Source organism: Amblyomma mixtum, chromosome 4 (genome assembly GCF_055824585.1).
Source record: "Amblyomma mixtum isolate Tamu chromosome 4, ASM5582458v1, whole genome shotgun sequence".
Lineage (NCBI taxonomy): Eukaryota > Metazoa > Arthropoda > Arachnida > Ixodida > Ixodidae > Amblyomma > Amblyomma mixtum.
Window position 1 is genome coordinate 21,815,594 of NC_143015.1, and position 25,011 is coordinate 21,840,604.

The 25,011-nt window shown below is 48.6% G+C and overlaps 1 protein-coding gene across 1 annotated transcript in view; it reads left to right on the forward strand.

The window, feature by feature from the left end:
* LOC149345843 (uncharacterized) overlaps positions 1-25,011 on the forward strand; it is a 52,243-nt gene that overhangs the window by 15,040 nt on the left and 12,192 nt on the right. Inside the window, exons 2-5 of the mRNA XM_089586244.1 lie at positions 14,578-16,498; positions 18,423-18,681; positions 21,474-22,033; positions 22,595-22,701. Of these exons, the coding sequence (XP_089442370.1) occupies positions 14,585-16,498; positions 18,423-18,681; positions 21,474-22,033; positions 22,595-22,701 (2,840 nt within the window). The 5' untranslated portion in view covers positions 14,578-14,584. The remainder of the gene's footprint in view (positions 1-14,577; positions 16,499-18,422; positions 18,682-21,473; positions 22,034-22,594; positions 22,702-25,011) is intronic.

Below are 25,011 nucleotides of genomic sequence, written 5' to 3' on the forward strand. Positions count from 1 at the left end.
AAAGACGCGTTGCCACAAATCTGCACGTGTCTCATCACCGAGAACTCTTCATTCTATGGGCTAATTCATACTGGTGTGGCACCACAGGGACCATGATAACAGGTAGATTCGTCGTGATTTAACGTGTGTTCTTGTCTCTAACCTTTGTAACCTTGTTATGACTGTGCATGTAACCATAGGTTTTGGCTATATATTTTTTGTGTTTTCAATAAATTTTGTCAGTTGTTAGTGAGCACTTGTGTTGTTCTCACTCTGTCTTTGTCCCTGTCCCTGTGGTGCCACACCAGTGTGAATTCGTACCAACTCGCCCAATTTTCAACCCTTTTGAATTCTATGGGCTAGTTTGTGCACGAGAATTACAAAAGAAGACGGCGGGCTTAGGAGGCAAGCAAAAAGACCGGACCTTCTTTGCCTTTTTCAAGGCATCCTTTGGCCCAGCAGCGACCAAAGCAGCGTACTAGGTGCAGGCTATGATTAGGCAGGCGTATAAAGCGGCCCTTGGGTTGCCTCACAATGCGTCTACCGAAAGACTGCTGGGATTAGGGGCGCACAACACCCTAGAAGAACTACGGGAAGCGCACTTGGTGATGCAGCTCGGTAGGCTTTCAAAAACAAAAGCAGGAAGAGACATATTGGAAAGGATCGGCATTGGAGTTGACGTTCCAGGCGGTGACACGAAAATTCAGATGAGGCGGGAAATGCACAAGGGCTTGTACATAAAACCTTTGCCCAAGAACATGCATCCAATACATCACGAGGACCGTAGGAAGGCAAGAGCCAAAGCTTTACATGCTAAGTACGGGAAGTACAACGGGGCAGTCTATGTAGATGTCGCCGAGTATAAGGACAAGGATGCATTTGCAATTGCGGTGGTGGACGGGCGGGGACGCTTGATCGCCTCTGGATCAGTCAAAACCCGCTCCCCAGAAACTGCAGAGGAAGCGGCGATAGCACTCTATAACTTGTAATGCTGACCTGATCTTCAGCGATTCAAAAACAGCGATCCGAAATTTAGTGAGGGGCAGAATATCTGTCACAGCGGCGCGATTGCTGAATCGGGCCACGGGGCGAGGGTCTACGGAGGCGGAAATTGTCTGGGTACCTGCACACTCTGGGAACCCGGGGAACGAGACGACTCACATGAATGCTCGAGGTTTCATCAGCCGAGTAGGTGAGCCGGACGTCCCGGGAAGGTCCACGAGAGATGGGCTGGCATCCTTTCATGACTTTGCTAACCATTTCAGACTTGAGCGGAGGATTTACCCACCCCCGGATAAGCAATTGGTGAAGGCGCAGGAATGCGTCTGGCGACGATTGCAGACTAGATGTTTCTTCAACCCATACGTGTTGAGCAAAATCTGCCCGGACATTCAGCCGGAGTGCAAATAAATGGTGTCAGGAATTTGCAACCTATGACCACATATTATGGAGCTGCAGCATAGCACCGCCGCCGGCGGACATTATGCGTGATCCTTCCCTCGAGCAGTGGGAGGCCGTGTTGGCCAGCTCAGACCCGGTCGTCCTGACCAGGGCCGTGGAGTGGGCCACCCAGGTCGCCGACAGCCATGGGTTGATAGCCATCTAACACGGAATCGTCCACACATGCTCTCTGACGAAAATAAAGTTTTTGCATCGATTCATGTGCAAAGCTCTATCGGCTGCTCTGTCTGCCTGCAGCACAGAACAGTGGGCGAGCGAACCTCGCGGCCACCAGCTCCCCAATGGGAGCCAGCCGGCGGTAAATTGAATGCTTGCTTTCTGGGGCCGACATGCTCTTCCCGAACGGTGTCGTGGGGCTCAGAGGTAGCCCTCGGTCTCCGCGCATAGATGGAAGCGCGTTTTTTTTTTCAACTTCGAGAGCGAGTATACGAGGCCTCCTGGTTCGCTATAACCGAGCGGTACGGCCACAGTTGTTCGTCGCATCTGAGACCAATTACCATTGCCCTAATGCATATTGCGACGGCAGCACAGCCCGGGTTCGGAATACGCGAGCGTTCTTTATATATGCGGCCGTTGTAAGTGGGCTCCATTTTACTCCCATACTTTCAACTCTCAAAAAAATGTTAGACAAACAGAAATGTGCGACCAGCGGAAGAGCCAATGGCATGCCTCCGAAAGGAGGCGGTTGACTGAAAGCCAGGCCGCGTCTTTTCGTCACAGAAAAAAGCAGCTCACCATACAGTAGCGAAAGCAGCGCCAAAGAACAGAAAAGAACAACAAGCACCAAGTCAAGACATCGAGGAAAGGCTTAGCCAAGTATTTGCGCGTAAGCTGCGTCAGGTTTAAAGGAAAGGCTTAAGGAAAATCGCCACAAAACATGTGCAAAGTCGTCACCAGCCCTATTGAGGATCTAGAGCTTCTGCTATATAGTAAAACCGGCATTCGAGCGAGTTGGCACAGCATGTTGGAAAATTTCCAGCGCACACAGGACAGGGACAACGAATAGAGCACCACAAGCGTGCCTCTAACACCCAGCGCTTGTGGTGATCTCTTCTTTCTGTCGTGTATTACTGTCGTGTATTACTAGAAATTCTGTCGTGTATTACTAGACAGACCTTTCGTAAACGATGTTGGGATGGGTTAAACAGAGAATTTTCTCTAATATAGCGTGCAAGATAAGATCCAGGATGTTACGAGCAACGCATGTCAAGGACACGTGTCGATAACTCGAGACATCACTGTGGACGCCCGGCTGGTGGATTGGTGCAACGCTTTCAGCTTTCCACTAAACCGCAGGGCAGTGCTCTTCGAAAGATTTATGCTTGGGTTGGCTTACGGGGGTTTAACGTCGCAAAGCGACTCAGGCTATGCGCGACGCCGCAGTGGAGAGCCCCGGAAATTTACACCACCTGGCATTCTTTGCCGTGCACTGCCATCGCACAGCACACGTGCCTCTAGAATTTCTCCTCCATCGAAATACAGCCGCCGCGGCCGGGATCGAACCCGCGTCTTAATTACAAAAAGATACGTTTGAATACTGTGCTACGGTGTTTCACGAACTAGAGAATCTCTATTTGGGTAACTGGCGGTGGCATGGTAACTGGCGCTAAAGAAACAGAAAGAACAACGGAAAGATACCGACAGGGTGCATTTGTGTTTGTCTTTTGTGTTTTTTAGCGCCAGCTGCCACGTCACAGCCAGTTAATCAAAAGCAGCACCTCTTCCGTCTTCAGTCAGGCTGCTTGTCACGTCGTCTGGGGCCACACGTCTTTGGCGCACTTTAACCCGCAGAACACCTCAGTGTCGCGTACAGAAAGCGCAACATTTTCCATCTCCGCTATCCCGAGTAAGGAAACTGGTCTGTTCCATCGTTTCATACATTATCACGGCGGCAAGGGATACCAGGGGAAGGAAAACTTACTGGAAGTCGGCAGAAGGATAATACAAGTGATATGCGAGGAACTTCGGTGGCTGTGGGATGCGGCGTCTCAGGCAAGACCAGCGCATTTCGGCGTCCCTACAGAGGCCATTGTTCTCGTATGAAGCTGACTGATGACGGTGAAGAATGACGATATTTAGTACGTGGTTCACTAGAGTTGCTTGCGTTGCTTTACTTCGGAATGATGGCTGCGAACGAAGCGTGAAAAGAATGTCCACTCTTTCGTTGTGCTTTTTTCGTCGTCATTTTTCGCTTCACGGGGCACTGCGTCACGTGCTGAAAGCAGTCTGCTTTCCTATTACTTCCATTGCTGCGCAGTGCGAAAGGTCGCAACGCTGGACTAGGCGTTACATGCAACGCCAGCCTCGTAATGGTCGGCGTGCGCAGTTCTCGTGGACGGCAATTATCGGCCGTGAAGGCTTTCTCGCTACGCGGGTTGGCTGGGTCGGTAAACAAGGCTCATTACACGGACATGGCAATTAGCTGCGAGGGACCTTTCTCCTCCCCTTGGAAAACAGAGAAGAACCGAAGAAAGAAGTGCCCGAGCTGAGCCCTACAGACTTTGTGAAATCTAGGGCTACCACAACGGGCGCACGGTGACGTAAGCCGCACTGATCACGTGATCAGTCTCGTGATCGGATGTTGACGGGTGGAAAAGAAACCGACAAATTGGATCGGCTAGTTTGTTCCTTTTTGTGTTTCATTATTGTCTTACATTCTCCAAGTGTCGACAGCTTTTTTTGCATCCGTGTTTATCATGTTCCCTGGAGCTTTACCGGCTGTTCAGCAAAGATGTTCTGCGATTTTTAAAATTGGTTTTCAGTTAGAAGAAGGCTTTGTTCAGGATCTCATTATCATCTGTGTAGCGCATCAGAATACTGATAAGACGCTCTAACAACAGAACGGCTGGTTAACTAATACGGAATATTTAACTTTTTAGCTATTACTGTTAGTCTCCTTATTTATTGAAAGTCGTGCAGCCTACCATAAAAATAGTCATATTAATTCTTTTAGAATTTGAAAGCCGCAATTGTCATCGACACCATGGCGCAAGAAATATTGGTTATTTCGGCGAGTTATATGCACAAGAGGACCTGCTTTCCCTTGAAGGTTTTCGAATGTGCATGTACTTTGGCGACATGTAGGAAAAATTTTTTGGGACACAGCACCGAGGATAACTGCGTTTTGGAAATTCTATAAACTGCCATGCATATTGCTTACAGTGGGCTCCGCGCCTCTTAATAAATGAGTAGACCATAAATGAGCAGTAATAGTTAAAAAGATAACTATTTATTATTAACTGAACAGCTTACTAGTTAGGACTACTTAGCTGTGCCCCGCCGTGGTGGCTCAGTGCTTATGGCGCTCGGCTGCTGGCCCGAAAGACGCGGGTTCGATCCCGCCCGCGGCGGCCGAATATCGATGAAGGCGAAATTCTAGAGGCCCGTGTGCTGTGCGATGTCAGTGCACGAACCCCAGGCGGTCAAAATTTCCGGAGTCCTCCACTACGGCGTCCCTCATAGCCTGAGTCGCTTTGGGACGTTAAACCTCAATAAACCAATAAACCAAACTACTTAGCTGTATTGTGATGCGCCCCTGCGCTGACAATGCTGCACCAAAAAAAAGCGCTCTTGTAAATCAAAACGATCTCAGGTGCAATAAGTGGTTGCCTAAAAACGAAAGCAGTAGCTGTGAGGAAGTGCTCGCGCGTCTTCTGCATTCCTCAGGCCACGCCGGCTCCAGCTTCGGGCTAGTAACGAACAGATTTCACGACGACTTCTCTGAGCGTTCGTAGTAGACTAGACAGGCACGAGCCGGTGGCGCAGTATTCTTCCTGCCGTCATTATCGAACACTTTTCCCGCCTGACTCATCTCTAATGCGCAGTCGTCAGTGAGTGACGTGCTGCGTGTTCTGCGACGGCAAGGACGTCCTGTCCTCCCCGCTTCTCAGGCGGGAGCCAAGCGGCGCCACTCTGGCCCGACAGGAGCTAGGTTTGGAAAGTGCGCAGCAACGGACCGCGTCTGCGAAGCAGGCTGTGGCGCAACATCGCCGGCCCCTCCAGTCGACCAGAACATGGCGGGAGAGAGGCGAACAAGTGGCGGCCGCCACACAAACTGCCATCGCCGGCTTTTGTGTCAGGCGGTAGACGTTGCGAAGTCACGCTGCGAGCGAGTTTGTTTGCGTAAATGGAGAAACACTGAGCGGGAGATGAATTTAGCTTTGGTGTACGGTCTATGGAGTTTAACGTCCGAAAGCGACTCAGTCTGTGGGGGGCCATTCAAAATTGCTGATTGGGCGAGTTGGTGGGACCTGATTCGAAATGACCCGCGCGAAAACAGACAGAGACAACTAAAGAAACACAGACTACAGGCCGGGCGCTGACTATCCTCTTCTTCAAACAGAAGGAAACCACCCTCGACTGGCAGGTGGTCGCACCCACAAGGTTGATGAGCGTGATGGCAGAATTGTGCTTAGGTGGACGACATAGAAAAGAGCCGAATGTAGAAGAAATACGTTCAATCATAATGGCTGATTGGGCGAGTTGGTGGGACATGATTCAAAATGACCAGCGCGAAAACAGACGGGGACAACTGAAGAAACATAGACGACAGGACAGTTTTCACGGGCGTATTTTAGCGAAAAGACAGGATGACAGGAAGACACCAACCAGTCTGAACACCAACTAGCCCAACATTTAACCCTTTTGACAGGACAGTTGTTAGTCAGCGCCCGTGTTCCTTCAGTTGTCTCCGTCTGTTTTCGCGCTGGTCATTTCGAACTATGAGGGGCGCCGTAGTGAAGGGCTCCGGAAATTTCGACCACCTGGGGTTCCTTAACGTGCACTGACATCGCACAGAACACGGGCCTCTAGAATTTAACCTCCACCGAAACTCGACCACCGCGGCCGGGATCGAGCCTGCGTCTTTCGGGTCAGCAGCCATAACCACTGAGCCACCGCGGTTTCACAGAAAATGAATTTAACCGGCATCTATATCGAGAAATAGGGCATTTAGGCGCACCATGTGTCCTCTTTGTGTGCCTGTTTTGACCGCTTCCACAATCTTATAAAGCGCAACCAACTAGCCCACACCTTGCAACTGCTGATCTTTGTTGGAAGCGCAACTTCTGCAAGCCAGGAAATGGGAACCGTGCCGAAGGTGGGGTTCGAGCTCGCGGCTCGACGGAACCACGGTCGAGACGACGCCCGTTCTGACCAGGAAAGGAGCGGACACTGCGTTAAGGGGTTTGCTGGTGGCGAGATAAAACTGGGTTTATTTAGATTTTTACAAGAGTAGAGATCAGAAGTGAGGCGATTCGACCACACTCTTTGTCGGATTTCATAGCGTTCTCGTTTCTTAAATTCCCAAGGTTGAGTACGCCCTGGCCAGGGTTGTAGTGGCCTCAAACTTTCACTTCTGCGCACGAACTCACACCCTTGAAGAAACTTCGAGACTGCCCCCTGCCACCTATCACGTTCGGATACAATGGCTTGAAAAGGAACGTCTTTTTTGGGGGTCCTTTCGGAAAAGAAAAGAAGTTTCATCAGAAACACCTACGCATGCTCAGCTTTGAGGACCCGTTCTTGATTAAGAATTGTGAAGATCTTATCCTATTTCTTAGTGACGACGTAAGCACAGGTGAATCGTTGTTTCCTTTTTCAATTGACGTTGACCTTTTTTATTCCATCCCACAAGACAAACTGCTTTGTGCTCTTAAGGATACCATAGATGACTACGGCTCAGTGGCCCTTCAGAACGCGTGTGGCATGAGTGTGGATGGCTTTGTTGAAATGCTCCGTTTTTATCTTTCTGCGACTATAGTTAATTTTGAGGGAAAGAATTTCATTCAGAAGCATGGTGTGTGCATCGGTTCATGTATTGCCCCATTGTTAAGTGAGATCTTTTTATCATATTGTGACAAGCGAATCGCTGCAAGCCTCGACACAGCCCACTCGGCTAAGATTTTTAGATATGTTGACGATTATGCTATTTTCTTAAAAGGGGTATCTCCAAAAGGGGTCATTACAGTAGTGAACGGAATCCTTAAAATCTTCAGTGAGTGTGCCTTTGGGTTGAGCTTCACCTGTGAGTTGCCATCGCAGGGATGCCTGCAGTTTTTGGACATATGTATTCTCACTAGTAATAGTGGAACCCAGGTGTGTTGGAGGTACCAGCCTCGCTCAAAAAAAGGTATTTTAAACCACCACTCAGCTCATTCAAAGCTTATAAAAAGAGGACTATCAAAAACTCCCTGCGCGCTGCTCTCAATAGGTCTCGCCCACGTGAAATGCAGGATAGCGTGCGATTTCAGTTACAACGACTGAGTAGTGAATGCTGGTTTTCCTCGAGAGATGGTCACCTCGGTGACAGAAGCCCTTGCCAAGGAAGCTCGATGCCTACCGAAGCACTGCCCAAGTGAAGAACCGCAACGCCGAGACCCGTGGCTATGCCATACTTGCACCAGATCTCCCATCGCCTAAAAAAAGTGGCCGTGAAAGGTGATGTCCCGGTGGTCTTCACGGCGCCCAAAAAGCTTTCGGGCATGTGCAATACGGTACAGGAAGTGGGAAAAAAATTAGCGCCGCACTAAGCACGTAGACAGATTCGTTCCCTGCAAAACTGGGGTGGTATACCAAATACCCCTCACATGTGGGAATTGCTACTTAGGGAAAACTGGACGTTGCCTGAATGTTAGACTTCAGGAGCATCGCGCAGCCGCTGAATCACTGGCGGGGGGGGGGGGGGGGGGGGGAACTGGCAAAACATTGTCGCCATTGTTGTAACCGCACGCCCAGGTTCTGCCTGCACAACTGTCATGAAAAAATTAAACGACCCAGCTTAGCAGGGAAATATTAGAAGCCTACTGCATAAAAAAAGAAGATACCATTGCATAAGCCATAGTTCAGTTCCGTTATTCAAAAAAGAATTCAACTATCTAGATGCTAACTTGTGCCACGTGCGCCTACGTGCCTGTATAATGTGATGGTGTCTGCTGTTTATCAGGTATTATTACGAATCTTGTATAAATGCGGTTTTCCTTACAGTAAACCTTAGTTGAAATTACGACTCTTGTCCTGTGCTTACCTCTATTCGTCCCTCGTCGTTTTGCGCGGTTGCAATATGAACTCTATTGGCAATGTGGAACACAAAAATAATTTACACTAAGTGCGACGAAAAACTTCAAAAGTGGTTAGTATTCACTACTGCGTGTTCTTAAAACCAGCCAAAAGATGATGAGCAACGTATTGAAGAAGCGTAGCTTGTTGGGCCAGTTGGTGTATGGTGAGTGGAAAACCAGCAGAAAGGATGCATTCACAAGGAGGAGAAGTACACAGGACAACGCAGGACACAGCGTTGTCCTGTGTACTTCTCCTCCTTGTGAACGGGTCCTTTTCGCTGGTTTTCTACTTACTTATGATGAGCAACTTTCTACAGGGTAAGTTTTGCGTGTGGGAAGGCCAGCTTGTCATGAAAATTCAGGAGGAGCATAGAGCGGTGACAAAAAATTGACAGTGGTTTAACTCTGGTTAAACCTGGAGGATTGCGAAAGCAACGAGGAGAGAGAGAGAGGCGATGCAGAGAGCGCGGCAGCGGCACGCTAGCGCGGGGACCCCAGCTGTGAGCCGTGTGAGGTCACCGCTCCTCGCGCATGCGCAGTATGACCTTTCCTCAGCTGCGCGAAATGGCTCGGCGACTCGCGTAGTGTTCCTTTCGCACCAAAATTGCTTTGAGGAAATGAGAGGCGCAGTAATTGTCTCACGTCTCGCTCGGCACCCATTAAGGAAGGGAGAGTAGAGGAAGCGTTTCCGTATAATTTCGACCACCCGGGGAGGTTTAACTTGCACTGGCATCGCACTGCACAAGGGCGACATTCGTGCGACATCAAGAGGCGGCTTCCGTGAGCTCAATTCCCTCCCCGGATACTCCTGGCCAGTTGATTGCTTCAGAATAGTGGGACCCATTCAGCTCGGGGGAGAGGCGAATAGTAGGGCGTCAGTGAGCATGCACAGCGGATGTTTGGGACTGTCTCCATAAGGTGTAGGGTGTCCTATTCTGAAGCTCGCTATTAGTCAAGTGCGCTAACCGCTGAGCCACCACGGAGGGTACGAAGGCGGTGACTTTCATCAAAAAGAATCAGATGGTCCTGCGCTGGACGCCTTATAATTTGCAAATTAAATGGTTTTTGCATGGGAACCAGGATATAACGTCGTAATTCATGGTAGACCGCACTGGGAACGTCAGGCACATTGATGTCAGGTGAGGCGAATCTAATTGGATGAGTTATGCATCGCCTGCAGACGGGGGCGGCGATGGAAGAGAGGATACACACGACTGCGCAGTTGTGTGTGCCCTTTTTGCTTCGCTGTCTCCGTCTGCAAGTGCTGCTCATCCCATGATGTCGAATTACCAAGTAGCCCGGCAACTTACCATTCTTAGAATCTGATTGAGCCTCTTAGCGAGGAAAGAGCGGTAAATAGCTGTGTTTGTTATGTACGATACCTGCTAATGTCATTAAAATTTTGAACACATCCTGAGGTATTTGTATTCGTCAGCAACTTTTGGTATCGTGTCTTCAGTTTTGTAGACGAAAGCCAGTGCTGTTCTTCGCCTTGACAATTTACTTCTGATTTTTGTAATGTTAGACTCGGCTGCCAATGGTTATCATTTTGCTAATTTTTCATGCCCATTATTTTATTCAAGTTCACGTTCTTGACTGATAATGTAATATAAACTGTACGATTATCGGCGAACACGCGGAATATAGCCCCAGTACCATTATTTATACTGATACTGTGCTCTGCGCAACTGCTGATGTTACTCCCAAGTATTGTGAGTAGTGCTGTTGTAAATAATAAAAACTGTTGGCTCATAAAGGTGAGCTCTTATTGGGCTAGTTATCAAATGCAGTCAATTCAAGCATGGTGTTCAAGATATGGGGATTAAAGATAAACGCATCAAATACCACTAGCATCACTTTTACGAATAATAAAATGCTGCTAGAATTCATGTACACATTAGACAACATTGCAGTTACTAAGACTAATCAAATTAAATATTTGGCGGTTACGCTCGCCTGTGCCATGAGTTGGGAGCCCGACACGGATGCGATGACTAAAACCTGTGCTGCCTGAGAAGAGGGCTCCGTAGCGGCCCACCCGAAGTAAAGCTTGACGCTCATAAAACCCTTGTGAGGCCCAAATCAGAATATGCGGAACTCATTTGGAGCCCGTGCCAAAAGAATTCAATCAACAAAATTGAGCGAACACTACATTTGGCCCCACGCAGCACATATTCAGTGTGCAGCCGTTCTTCGTGCCTGTCCGAGTTTAGAAAAAAAGCAAACCTACAGAGCACAGGTTAACCTCCAGATTGAAATTTACTTACCTCCAATACCACAATCATTTCAAACTAAACACAATGCATTATATTAAGAAACCTAGCAGGCACTCATTACGAATCAATCACAGGAAAACTATACATAAGCTTATGAGCCGCATTAACATACACAAGAACACATTATTCTATCAGCGATTGCTTATTGGCACAAATCATCGGAAGACATAGTTAGGAGTACTTCTATAGAAATATTTGCGAATAGTAATCCATGGCTTTTTGTTTATTTTGGCTTGCAATATGCGGCAGTTTGTTTTTCGCTGCGTCCATGCCATGATAACTTGTTCTGGCTACAAACCATCTTTTCATGTGTTTTTTCAAGAAATATGTCTGCATTGCATCTTTGTACTCTGTATCGCCGGTCCTGCATGGGCCGAGAGGGGTCCGCGGTATATGTAACTAAGAATAATAATAATAGTGCTGTCAAAATTGTGAACTTTGGGGGTCAGTGGGTTTAAGGTGGGATACGCGATCAAAAAGTTTTGAAACAATACAAACCATGTCGGTGCGCCGTTGCCTATTAATCACAAATTCAAAGTTATAACAGTGTGTAACTCATAAACCAAGAAGCAAAAGAACCGAGGCGTCCTCACAGGCACTAACTTCCGACTGATTTAATGCCAAGGTACCCAGGGCGAACGTGGCACGTAAGGACTACCAGCCCAATGCAGCAGGAGGAACCGAAAAAAAGTCAGGATTCACCGAATTAAGGTACCTGAGAAGGTACCTTAAATCCATCTCTCAATCTCCCCGTCATGACGCACAAGGCGGTGTTTCGTCCTATGTGTTTTTCGCGCTACACTCTTATGTCATGCATTACCGACTTGCCTGAGGATTCACATTTCTTATTAAGCTATAGGGGGCTCCTTTGTTACGCGTTGCTGCGCAGAAGCCCTTTCAAAATTCATGCTCATTTTGATTAAGCAGATTATTGCATTATTTGTAATCACTGGTGTGTTTTTCGCACGCTACAGAACTAAAAAAAATTGGCCGCTCATTGCTCCGCTGGTGCCTCCAAGTTTTTGCATCGAAACAACATTCAGTTTTCCATTCAGTACATGCATAGGCAGTTGCAAGTTATTTCTTGTATCATAAAATATTTGGACATCGAATCTGCAAATCTTTCTAGAAATTTATTAGTAATTTTATTCACACCAGAAGTTTTCTTTACATCAGCGTTAACTGTAGTAAGAAATAATGCACCGAATTGAGCGCTCATACCTACTTGTATTTTAATTGAGGCCAGATTTAAATAATCAGAGAATCTGCTTGTTTTGAGATTGGAATTTTTCTCGCTTAGGTTTTCTGTTTATTCTTGTTTGAATTGAAGTACCACCAAAGACTGTTAGGAACTGTTCCTATAAAATTCTTGAAACTAACGTTAACTTGCTTACATATCGCAGTTTGAGTATTTTATTTTGCTGTGCGATAGCACACGAACAACTAGCGCTTACTTTTATACTTTCTCAGTCTTTGTGTTTTACGCTTCGTGCGAATTATCTGGCGATATATCCATGGATCAGGTTTTCAAGCCCCCCTTTTTTTTACTTTTATGAGCACGTAGAGAGGCAAACAATGCCGACGTGTATATTTCAAGAGCTTGCTTAGATCTTTGGCGATAGCTGCCTAAAGTACCGACTATTCTGAGTACTTGCAGCATAAAAGGTCTAGAATAAACATTGACAGCATCAGCAGTCGAGGATTCATATATCACTCCTTTTGGTTTTTTTTGATCGCTGACGTGCGGAAAGTTCGATCGAAAAATTGATGCTTAATGGTTTGTGATATCGTTTGTAACTTCGCAAGAAACGCTGTTTTTTGTTTGATTTTGCTTATCGAGGATGCTGTTAAAAGGTCGAATACCATGTGAGGAAGCACTTCGACGCTATAGCCGGCCTGCGCTAAGTTTTTCGTGTCGATCGCGGTGCCGTCACACACATTCCAGAGCGAGACGGAATAAGCTTTTTGCGCTCCCGCTAGGCTTTTTCACGCCACCTGCGCTCGCTTAGAGTCATGAGATTGCACGCAGTATCGACCCCGTTCGTCAGCTAACTGGGCAACGTCGAGGAATGCTAGAGCTCACAAGCCAAACGTTCGTCTTTAATTATTCAGAATGTAGTCTCGAAATTTACAAAAGAAATGGATGCTGAGTTTCCGGTAATGTTATAATCTAATCTTGCTGAGTAATCTGTAGTTAATCGCAAATAAAAAAAAATTGTTGTGTTCTTGCATCAGACCGACATAATAAATAATTGTTGAGTTTTTGCATGAACATCTGGAAATAGAGGTTGGTGCCTGTAATCGAGGAGCTTGACGATTACAGGCCGAGTTTTATTTATTCTTTTGGTGTGCAGGTGGCATATGCTTTCTGCACCTGAGACAACCACACCAAGAGCAGAGTTTAGGCGATAGCACTCCTGTTCCTTTTCAACACTCTCCATAGTTTCGTGCCTGCCCTCTTTGAGGCTTTAGAAGAGCGTCAGTTTGGGCTAGATGGCGCATCACTTGAGACCAAAACAGTCCGTGAGACCGGAAGTGTGCACGGGGTCGCGCACAATGTGAAGAAGGTGGCAAAGCGACATGGCGTGCCGGTCGTGTTTTCTGCTCCACGAAAGCTTGGCCAGCTATGCGCGCGCATTGGGAGCGATAAAAAGAGCTCCTGCAACAAAAAGCATGGCAAGCAGTACGTGAAGTGCTGCACAGGTGTTTCATTTATTTCATCCTTAAAGGCCCGAGGGCATTACATAAGGAGGGGCTACAATTCATATAAAATAAGCATAAAAAACACACGCACAATGAACATACACTACAAACTTCAAAAGCTAAAGAGAAAAAGAAATAAAGGAAAAGGATAAAGGGTTTACATGTGCACTGAAAGCATACAAAGAAGAAAATTCGCTTGCTGCAGTGAGCACACATGAGAGACAGTGATCAATACGCGGTAAAAATGACAAGGAATTCACTTATTCTGAAGATGACGGGCCAGTTCTGTACGAAAGGATTTTGAATCGTTGCATACAACTATGTCGTTAGGTAGGGCATTCCAGAGTGTTATTGCATTGGGGAAAAATGAACTATTCATTGCTAATGTACGGTGGTGTATGTGGTGTATGAAATACCACTGACCTGCGGAAAAGCCTATGTGGGCCAAACGGGGCGGTGCGTTAATGACCGCGCGGCTGAGTACGCACGACCGCTAACAAATCTAGGAGGTGCACATCTTTCGCAGCACTGCGCTGAGTGCTTCGTGTGTAATCGTGCGGCAGAACATGGGCCGGGGCAAAAAAGATGCCAGCAATGCAAGAGGTGTGAGCCACGGCTTCGGGAGATAAGGATTCTGCGCAGGAGTGGAGATATGAAGGCGCGGGAGCTTTTGGAAGCATTCCACATTAGGAAGAGGGGATTTATAATGCGTGAGTGATACCTCGGTCCGTCTTTTCAAGACTGAGATATCGTATCTTGATCGGTTTTGTGGATGCCTGTTTTACCGGTTTTTTTGCGCATGCCTTGAATTTTCTATTTATTTGCTGGCTTTGAACTATATAAAATCAGATGAAGTTAGCGCATGTCCTGTGTCAGTCTTTCTTGTGTACGTCTTATTGGAGCGCTATTACCGTTTCTGCCTCTTTGAGGCCATATGAAATTGAGCTCGTTTGCCTACTTCTATTCTCAAGGTCATCGACCTGGTGCGCAAGGTCATAATTCAGAGAGCGTTGAGAAACTGTCATTTTTGCTCGAACTTAAATAACTCTATTTAGTCATGCCTGCGTTGTATGAACCTGCCCTCTCGCCTGTTCTTTCAGGGGCACCATGAAGATCTCCACCATTTCGGCAGCTGCGCTGATTCTCGCTGCGGTCATCGCCCCCACTGCTGTGACAGCCGGAAAGCCCGGAACCCTGGGTCGGGTCCGGCCCTCCGGAATCGCTGGTCGCCGCTTCGCGCTGGTCGGTCCCGACGGAGTCGTCTACTCGGGCTCTCCAGATGACCTGGACGACAGCTCTTCGTCTGAGGAGAAAGGTAAACCACCCCCTGACCACCCCCACCGACCGAAGCACGGCGGCGGAAAACACCCACACCATCACCCTCACCATCCTACTCCACCACAATCCAAACAGCCAAGCGGGGACCATGATCCTCACAACAAGTACCCCGACGTTCCTCAGGGTGGAGAGCCTATTCCCCAGCCCACCGCACCGGGGAAGTACCCGGACTTACCGCAGGGTTACCTTCCTCCGGTCAAGCCACCGCTTCCTCCAAAATACCCTGACGTGGCACAGGAAAGCGTTCCTCCCAACGACAAACCACCACTCCCTGCAAAGTACCCTGACGTGGCTCAACAAAATGTTCCTCCAGTCGACAAAACACCGCTTCCTGCAAAGTATCCTGACGTGCCTCAAGGCGGGCTTCCACCAGTAGACAAACCACCACACCCAGAAAAGTACCCGGACGTACCGCAGGATAATCTGCCGGACCCCATTCCACCTTCGCCAGGAAAATATCCTGGTGGAGCTCCAGGTGACGTTCCGCCACTGGGCAAGCCTCCTCTTCACGAGAAACACACGGATGCCCCCGTTGAGAATATCCCTCCGCCAGAGGCGTACCCTAACGCACCGCCACCTGATCGTCCCCTTAATCCAGGGAACACACCTGGATATGGCGTTGTCACGAAGCCTCTACCGGAAAACCCTCTTGCCGATCTCAAGGACAATCCTCTCCCGGAGGCCACTGAAAACAAGCCGGAGGTGGTACCTCCCCCGCCAGGCGCTAAATACCCCTCAGAAGGTTCTGCGCCTCCTCCTGAAGAACTGCCGCCAAAGGAAGCTGCTCCTGAAGGGAAAGTGCCAGAGGTGAATCCAGTCCCGTTGCCCGAGGGGCCCCAGAACGTTCCTAACCCTCCCATCGGACAAGTGCCTCAGGGATATCCCGTGCCACCACCTCAGGATAAGAACAACTTGCCACCAGGTTTTCCAGCTGGCCCTGTGCAATCTCCGGGCATTCCTTCTGGACAGACCCCACCAGGGTGTCCCGTATGCCAGTGCAACTGCCCTCAATATCCGTATGGTGGAGGATACCCAGGTTTTTCTAATCCTGGTTTTCCCAACTATGGAGGTGGCTTTGGGGGTTTTCCCAACGGTTACTCTCCCGGGTTTCCTGGTTATCCTGTTGGAGGATTTCCTCAGAACGGTCAACAAAACCCCTCAGGCTACCCTCCCGTAGGACCCCAGAACCCAGGGTACCCTCCCCAAGGCAACCCGCAAATTCCCCAGAACCCAGGTTATCCAAACCAGGGAACTCCCCAGAATCCTAGTATACCTCAGGGCTACCCGGGCTATCCACAGGGACCCACCAACTATCCGCCAGGAGGAGGGGCTCCACCGAACCAGGGACAAGGCTTCGTACAGGGGCCCCCAGTTTTTCCTCAGGGGCCCAGCTACGAGAAGCCAGGTTTTCCGCCTCAGTCACAAGCACCAGGCATCCCACAGGGACCCAACCTTCTTCCACAAGGAGGACCTTCGGAACCAGGACTGCCTGCCAAACCGATTGAAACACCGGTGCCGCCGGTAGGCCCCGGCGTGGGTCCAGACGCGAAACCTGGCGCCAAAAACCCGAATGAGCAGCCGCCCCTAGATGATAAGGTGCCTTCTGAATCGCAGAATGTTCCCGCGGTTGTCTTGCCGCCCAACGAGGACTATCAGCAGTGCACCGGCCCGTCGTGCCCACACGTAAGCTTCACATTTGTCACCCGCATCGCAATATCAGGAAACTGATGGCTAGTTTGCGCGTGCCTCGTGTATGCCGGTGCTAACTGCTCTCCATCCGATGAATTGTGCCTGTATTTAAAGAGGAAAAGATTGAAAAGAATACCGTAGATGTCATGCATCGCTTCTTAATGAAGCTCGATAAATGTAAAATTTTTGTATTCTGCTTTCTCAATACAAAATGTGACGGAAAGCACGCAAATGTGTTTCACACTGTGAGGAGAGCACAAAGAAAAAATAATTTGAATATTTCTTGACAAATTCAGAAACTGTGATTTCTGTGATTGAGGCACGTAAATGCAGAAGTACTTGCTTTTAGGCTAGCTGGTTCATCATAAAATTTTTGAATGGCGCAAAGGAATGAACACCGTGTCTTGCTGTGTTCGTTCCTTTCCTCCACCAAGTATCTTTCCTCCACCCATCTTTCCTCCACCAAGTAATTCATGGTAGACTAGGCATTTTTTCCGCTGCCTACGTAAGGTTTTCCGAAACGCGTATAAACTCACAACGATCATAGCTTCGCGCATGCTTTGCGGAAACTAACACTTTTCAGTTCCTTTCTTTTCCGAGGACGGTTGCTGACTCTAGTGCCCTACCTGACAGCGTGATGTCAGCTGGTGACATTTTGAAGGCTCTTCTAATGTATTTCAGATACTAAATAGCCGTATTCTTAAATTTTATTTGTCGTGCTTATTTTGTTTACACATGCCTGATTGCTCTATGTATGTTATATCTTTGCGCCCTCCCTGCTTGGGCCTAAGCAAAAGGTCTGCAGTTTTGTCTTAATAATAAATAAAATAAATATATGAAAGTTCGCGCTAAAATATTCTGAAAGAAAACGCTATCTGACCTAAAAATTATATCCCGATCTATAAATTATAATTTAGAAATATATTATAAGTCTCTGCAGTTAAGTACAAGAGGTGGCGGTTTATGTGTGCCGCGTGAAGTGGTGCCTTACGACTCTCTGCGGAGGAGCACTGTGCAATTAGAGAGGCTTTAATAAGGGAAGTAGCAATTAAGCGAGTAGCAAAATGCATAATTGCTTTTTACATTGTTTGCTTCGTGCAGCATAGTGGCGCTGACGTGAGGCGGCCACAAGAAAACTACCGCGACCTGATGTACGCCGCTACCCTAACAGATGGCGCGCGAGCAGCATAAAGCCTTCTAGTGGGGAATCTGCGTCGAAAGGAACAGCGTCCGTGTCTGCAAACTAATATGCAAAGAGGACCGCAGGCCGCTGAAAGGGCCCATCAACGCTTCAACACTTAAAACAGAAGTGTAGTGTCCTCCGACCTTTATCTTGATCTGCATGCGTCGCCATCGGTATTTCATGTCCCCCCATCAGTCGGTGCACGTGCCAATGAATCAGGGCGAACGAGTGGCATTTAAAGGCCTGAAGTCTTTGGCTTTATCTTCCTCGGAGACTCGAAGCGGTCCCCCAAGCCTTTCTGCCTGCTGACCGGAGTGATTTTATCATTACTGCAGTCCGTAGTGTTGCGACTGCGACAGAGTGAGAAAAACGTGGCATGGAACACAAAATAGACACCTATATAGAACAAGAGGTCAGTGCCTGCTGTACCTGTACTGCTGAGGTGAACAATAAAATGCAGTAATTTTGCGAACGTCATCAAAGCAATAAAATATTAAAATAGTAAGTTAAGCAATGGAATAAACGTATATTGGGCAATAAACTGCGTCAGTGACAGCTTTAACACTTCATTGTTAGCGATGTTATTTTAATCGAAGTTTGTTCTTGGAAAGAATGCGCACTTGAAGGAGATATATACACGGAAGGAAGTTAAATCTAACTGGTGCTGTTGTAAGCCTGCCCTGCCTCTTAGCTGAATTGTGGTAACCATGCATTTTCTCAAACTCCGGCTCCCAGATTCTCAAGGATGGACCGGTCGGCAACAAGTACCCCGACCTGGGGCCTCGCCCACCCACGGTGCAAGACGTCGACTGCCCCTGCCGCCACAAGGAAGTAGCGCCGCCCAAGTGCGTCGGTCCGGACTGCCTGCCCAGAGATCCGGTGATCATCGCGCAACCTTCTGAGGAAAAGCCGCCGGAAGTCGTTCCACCCCAGGAGCCTCTGATACCCTTGATCCCCGAGAAGCCTGCGGAAGTGATTCCAGAGAAGGCGCCAGGTGACTGCAGCCATGCGTGAAGCTGCGCCTCGGAGCAACGGGAACGCGCTAGAAAGAAGTGGCGAGATGTGTGGGGGAAGCAGCTTAACAAGAGCGCGCAAGTTTGGACGCCGTCATTACCATCAACTACGCCATCTGCCGAACTCTCCAAATGGCCTAACACTCTCCTGCGCCAGCTTCCTAACCTCATCCGCCTGCCGCAGCCTTCCCTTGAAATCGTTCAGAGCGTTACCTAATGGACAGTCTGTTCCCTAGCCTTCGCATTACAAGCCCTGCACATGCGCATTTTTTTGCAATAGCAAAGATATCAAAAGCCCACATCTCTATTTTGGCCAACTCTGCTTTGTTGCTGTCCCTGACCATTTTCCTTTCCACAGCTTGCTAACTTTCTCACATTCGTTTGCTCTCGCATAAAATTTGAAAACCTCTGAAAAGCGTGTCACTATAAATTATGGCCCAAGGTTTCGTCCAAGTACAAATCACAAAAAAGTGTTTAGGAAAAAAAAACCCTTTTTCTACGCCAGGATACAACAAAAGAACGACGCGGCATATATGGCCGGAGGAAGCCGCGCAGCTAATGGTTCCGATCAATTTTCTAGACGTCGTGGTTAATCCCCTCACACCCACTAGCGTGCCATTCTGGGGTTGGCAGGACAAAGGCCATGTCTTAACCCCAAAGTCATGAAAGTCGCTCCACGCCCTTGGCAGAAGAGCTTTCATTGATAGGCATCGGCTGCTTCGTTCTCCGACTAGGGTAAACGCTGATCTCAAAGCTTCCTAACACACGTCGACGACAGCGTCCGCACGCGGAAAAAAACCATGCAAACCATCAACAACAGAAGAGCAAAAATACTGTTAGGACCTTGAGCATCGCTATTGCTTGCAGTTTCCTGGAAGCTTTCCAGGCAGGTAATTACGTTGCTTTTCTGAAAAACAACGAAAGCTTATATGCAGGCTCCCCTTGTGCTTTAACTTGACCGCTGTATGCTGCCAGAAATTGCCTTTCGCCCTTGGGTTTAGGAACTTTTGTCATTACGCCGTGTTGCCTCCAAAGACGTGATGGGTACTGGTTGATTTTGATCTACTGTTTAGCATTTTTGGACGTCCTTTATTTTTATTAATTGACTTTTCTCAGTCATGAGAAAGCAAGAAAACTTTGGCTGCTCCATGATGTAAAAGATATGGAAAGACGCGGGCCATTTTTAAGAGAAGCATGGTGCGTTACTAAAGCGATAAAATAGCATAATCGTTGAACGCCCTGTCAGGTGACTTATACATCACCTTCCACGGCAAAATTGTATTTTGCTACAAATTTCTGTATAACAATAAACAATGGCTTAGAGCAAGCTTCGATTCTCAACCACATGTTGCGGTTAGTTACTAAACGACACCTGATTGATTTTTACCGGAACATTGAAAAAGGAATAATGTGACGCTGGATTAAGGGGTGAATGCTTGAAATGTGGCCACTGTGTATCAACAACGTAAGGATGTGGCCCAAGTGGTGTTGTTTCATACTGAACAACCAGGCTGCTTTATCGAACAAAAAAGGTAATCGCCACGACTTCTCTGCATGTGCGGCAATTGTCTTCTTTGCGCCTTCAAGCAGTGTGTACCAAGAACCGAGTCTGGACGCGCTGAAAACTTGGGCAAAAGAACAAGACAGTAGCGACACCCCTCGGGAATTCCGATAACTGCACGTGGCCTATATCGTCTAACACTTTCACGTGTAAAAGGTTTTTCTACTCTAGCGGGAAGCGCCGTCCAAACAGATGAGCCGGTGACTGTTGTGGAAGTAGAACGTTCTTGTGGGCTAGTTGGTTCACTGCAGAAAAGTTTAGTACTGCGCGAATGGGACAGGACAGGAGAGCGAGGAACACAGACGACAGCATAGGCGCAGACTTCCAACTGTTTATTCGAAACCGAAAAGCATACGCTATATAGGGGGTGAACGTATGCCCATAACCAACACTGTCATTAAAACAAGGCCTGACTGTTATGGAGTTAAGAGAATGCGAAGCCTCTTTGGCAGAGCATGCCAGCCAGTCGGTCTTCGTGAACTTGTCCTTCGCCTGAACTTGACAGGCGCAAGTCAAGCTCCACCTATGCTGGTCATTCGCACTATTTTCTAGCAATGTGGCCGCCATTAGCGTGGAAGATTATAAATGAGCATCTTAATTAACTGTAGGGCGGTGTCATTCGGTGGCGAGCATTGCAAGAAAAGCCCGACCAATCGCCAGGAAGAGTGGTTTTCTTTTCATTCGATTACTCTGGTTGGCCAGGATACTCACCGTCTTTTCTGAAGGATTGCAGGGAAGGCAACTTAAAAATTACAAACCACAATCGGTGTTTCCAACAGATATAAATCGAGGAAAGAACTAAAACCTTATTGTTCGGCTTTTTCTCGAACATAGTGGCCATTTCGAGAAGAATCAGAGGTATTATTTGCCAAGGCTAATCGATAAGTTTAACGCTGCTTCTTGCTGCGGTTGATTTCCGTTTTTGTTTCCTTTTAAGTTACACAAAAGAAAGCCGCGGATAATTAGGGACACTTTTGGGTCTTTGTCTAGAAGCTGAAAGTTAGGTATATGTTTGGCATGTTCGGCGCTGTTGTTCGAGAAACAACAGCGCCGCACGGAAGGCAATGGGACGACACGCTTCGCTCTGTTGCCTTTCTGTTTGTGTCTGTGTTGGTGTGGCGTTGTTGCTCCCCGAAAACGTAGGTTTGCAATAAAACAGTACGTAGAGCCGAGATCTTTAATCGCCCCTCTGACGCACTGTGCCTGCTGCAGATGCACCTGTCGGCGTCCCTATTGTCCCTCTGCCGGAAAAACCGCTGCCAGGCGGCTACCCTCCCGTCGTGAGCAAGCCCTCTCCGCCGGTGGTGATAGACGGCCCCGTTTATCCCGTCGACATACCAGCGCCCCCTCCGGCGCCAGAGAACTCTCTCCCAAGGGGAGACAAGCCGGTCGCCCCGGGAGGGCCCGGCTACCCACTGCCGCCCGGAGGTCTTGACCAGCCCATTGTGGACAAAGAAGTGCCGCCGGTGGTGTCCGGCGGTGACGGTTACGGTCCTGCAGACGTGCCCCTTCCTCCCGCGGGTCCTCAAGGCCCCGTGGGAGCAGGAGGCTACCCCGTCGGCACCCCCGTGCTTCCGCCGCCGCCAAAGCAGCCTCCGGTGGTGGGCTACCCGGGGCCCGTACCGGTGCCCGAACCACCCCAGGGAGTCCCGTACCCGCCGCCGCCTGTAGCAGGGAACCAGCCGGGATTCACGCCATCCCCGTGGCAGTACGCGCAGTGTGGTCTGCCTCCAAAGCGACCTGCCTCCCTGCGCGGAGTTTTCCCCTGGCAGGTAAGGACGAAGCGAAATTAGCGGCTTCATAACATAACTCCATTCTTGCAAAATAAATATCCTGTGGAAACCTTGATCAACTTAGAAGAAAGCATTTTCGACATCTTTATGAAGAGCACATCCCAATTACACCCTTCCTTACTCCTAGGAGAAAATTCACTAGTGAAAACCTCCTCTCTTAGAGCGATACAGAACTGGGCGAAGACGACGGGACAAAAGAAAGGCCTTTCGTCTTCGCGCAGTTCTGTTTCGCTCTAACCATGAACCGACTAGCCCAACATCATGTCTTACCTCCTCTCTTGTTTCGTTCCTAAGAGATGCAAACGTCCTTAACCTCTTGTAGGGTCACAAAATAATCTTTAAACTTCCTCACACCAAACAGACATAATAAAACTTGTGTTTGGCGCATGATGTCCTTAGATGCCTATGTGCCATAAAACCCAACACAACACGAGTATCAGACGTGAACCGCATTCCTGCAGGCTTTTTATTATCATGCCCCGCGTTTTACCCGCCTGTCCGCGACTGGCCAGTGTGATATCGCGCTGTGCTCCCTCGCAGGCGACCCTGGCGAAGAAGGTGGGCGCCTCCAAGCGTTACTTCTGCGCTGCCACCTTGGTCTCGCCCAGGCACGTCCTGGTCCCGGCGCACTGCGTCGCCAAGCTGGTGTAAGTGGGCCACATTTGTAGATGCTGGGTGCGCTGCGCCCCTTGCACTGCTGTTTTCAATATACACCACAGAAATCGTCAAATACCTCGCGCAGCCCTGAATGTGCTGCCTATGTAGAGCCTAACTAAATACTCGACATGCACAGGAGGGAAATAATCGAGCGGCACAGAAAGGAAAGAAAAATTAACGCAAGGGTACAGCAATCGAGCGAGGTCAGGCTCTGCGTTTTCGTTGACATCGTTGCACCTGCACGCCGTGAGACATTGGCAGTATTAAACAGACCTTGAAATGTTGCCGCGCAAACAGAAACGAAGGGTATTGTACACTGCCTTAGAAAAAGCAGTGCTCAAGGGAAGGAACTCTTATCATACTTGCTAACATAGCGCTTATACAGAGACACGGACAGAGAGAGGTGGGACAGGACGCACCCTAGACTTGCAACTGAAACGTTACTGACCGAAGGAAATATTTATGCATTCTGCTTTTTCCTTGTACCGCTTGTGCCACCTATCACCTGCTATCGTGTCATATATGTATTGTGCGTTGCGTGTACAAGTACTTCCCTTCGGTAAGTAAAATTTCAGTCGCAAGTCTAGCGTGCACCCTGCCCCACCTCTCTGTCCGTGTCTGTGTTGACAAGCGCTGTGTTGACATGCGTGATAACAACAACCAACTAGCCCAGTTTAGAGCCTTAGAAGCAACTGCACCGCACGAAGGATCGCTAAGCGGAAGTGGCACAAGAAAAAGCCGTAACTCTAAGAGCCTTTGAAGATGGCGCTAGCTGGCTGCTACCGTATTTCTCCGCATTGTTTCGAAAGCTACAGGCCCGAAACGCGATCGTCCACCTTCCCAGCTATTTACGCATCGGGTGCAGTCAGTCGTGTGCTCTAGGTACAGTTTATTTATCGCAATACTCGATCTAGGAGCGCGCGTTTTTAAAAGAGCTCCGGATATTGGACAATAAATACCTGAGAACCCCCTGCTGTGGGTTTGCCCGGCGCTGAAGCAGACAACAATTCGGCACCTCGCAGCAGCGAATCTCTCACCAAACAATTCAGATACATTGTTGGGGCTGCGGCGTACGCTGCCGCAGCGCAAACACCACTTTTTTACAAAGAATGCGCAGCCGTTGTCAAAAGCTTATGGAATGGGTAGGGCGAGGAATTTCAACCCCATACCAGTCCGATCACACTATGTGGCAATAAATGCTACGCTGTGTATTTGGCAAAGCGAGCATTAGGCTGCATGCGTCTGTTCGTAGCTGCGTGCAAAGGGGGCCGTGAAATGATGTTTAAGTGCACTAGCACTAGAGCCATTGTTTGTCGTGTCCCAACGTATCGGGTGCCCGGCGTGACAGTTGGCAACAATGGTTGGTCGAGAGAAGTTCCCCGGGAAGAGCAACCTGGGTCGCACAAGCCCCCACAGGTGGCGGCACCTGCCATCGCAGGGCAGTGGCGCATCGCTGAGCCGCTGCACCAGTACGGATACTGCTATGAATGCAGAGCAGAGAATGACCGTTCCGTATATGCACCCATTAAGGATATCGCGTCTTGCCCTTAGAGGTGCACTGAAGAGGAATCTGAAATCGCCTTTTTGCCGCGGGAACACGTTCCCAGCACTCTTAGAAATTTCGACTTAATGCCCTGTGTGGCCGATTTCCCTAATTAAATCGGATTAACGTCCGGCTCCCGACTTTTTTTGTTAATTCTCCGAGTACGGTGGGCGGAGTTAACCAACGCGTGGAGTGCCTTTCAGCCCGCAGAAATAAAAATACGCGCGGACTATTTACTTCTACGGATTACTACGTATTCCTCCGCCGGTGGCAGAGCGGCAAGCCGCCACGGAGCTGCCTAAAAGGCACTCCACGCATTGGTCGACTCCGCCCACCGTACGAGGAGAATTCGAATAAATTAGAGGCAGGAGCCGGACGTTAATCCGATTTAACTAGAGAAATCGGCCACACAGGGCAATGAATCGAAGTTTATAAGAATGCTCGGAACGTGTAGATTGAGTTCCCGCGGCAAAAAGACGAGTTCAGATTCCTCTTCACTGCACCTCTAAGTCTTATTTCGCAGATATTCGTGTGAAGCCTGCCAGACCCTGAAAACGCAGCCTCGAACCGAAGTGAAAACCGACGTGCTTGCGCACCTAATTCGCATTTGGCCTAATCACGATAAGAGTCCATCATTTTTTGGCTAATATTACGTTCTATAAATGCTTGTGTGCGGATAGTGGATGGGGCTGGTTCGTCATCACGGAAGAAGACATTTACAGACTCTGGTTAACACATGTGGAAACGAAGGAGACAT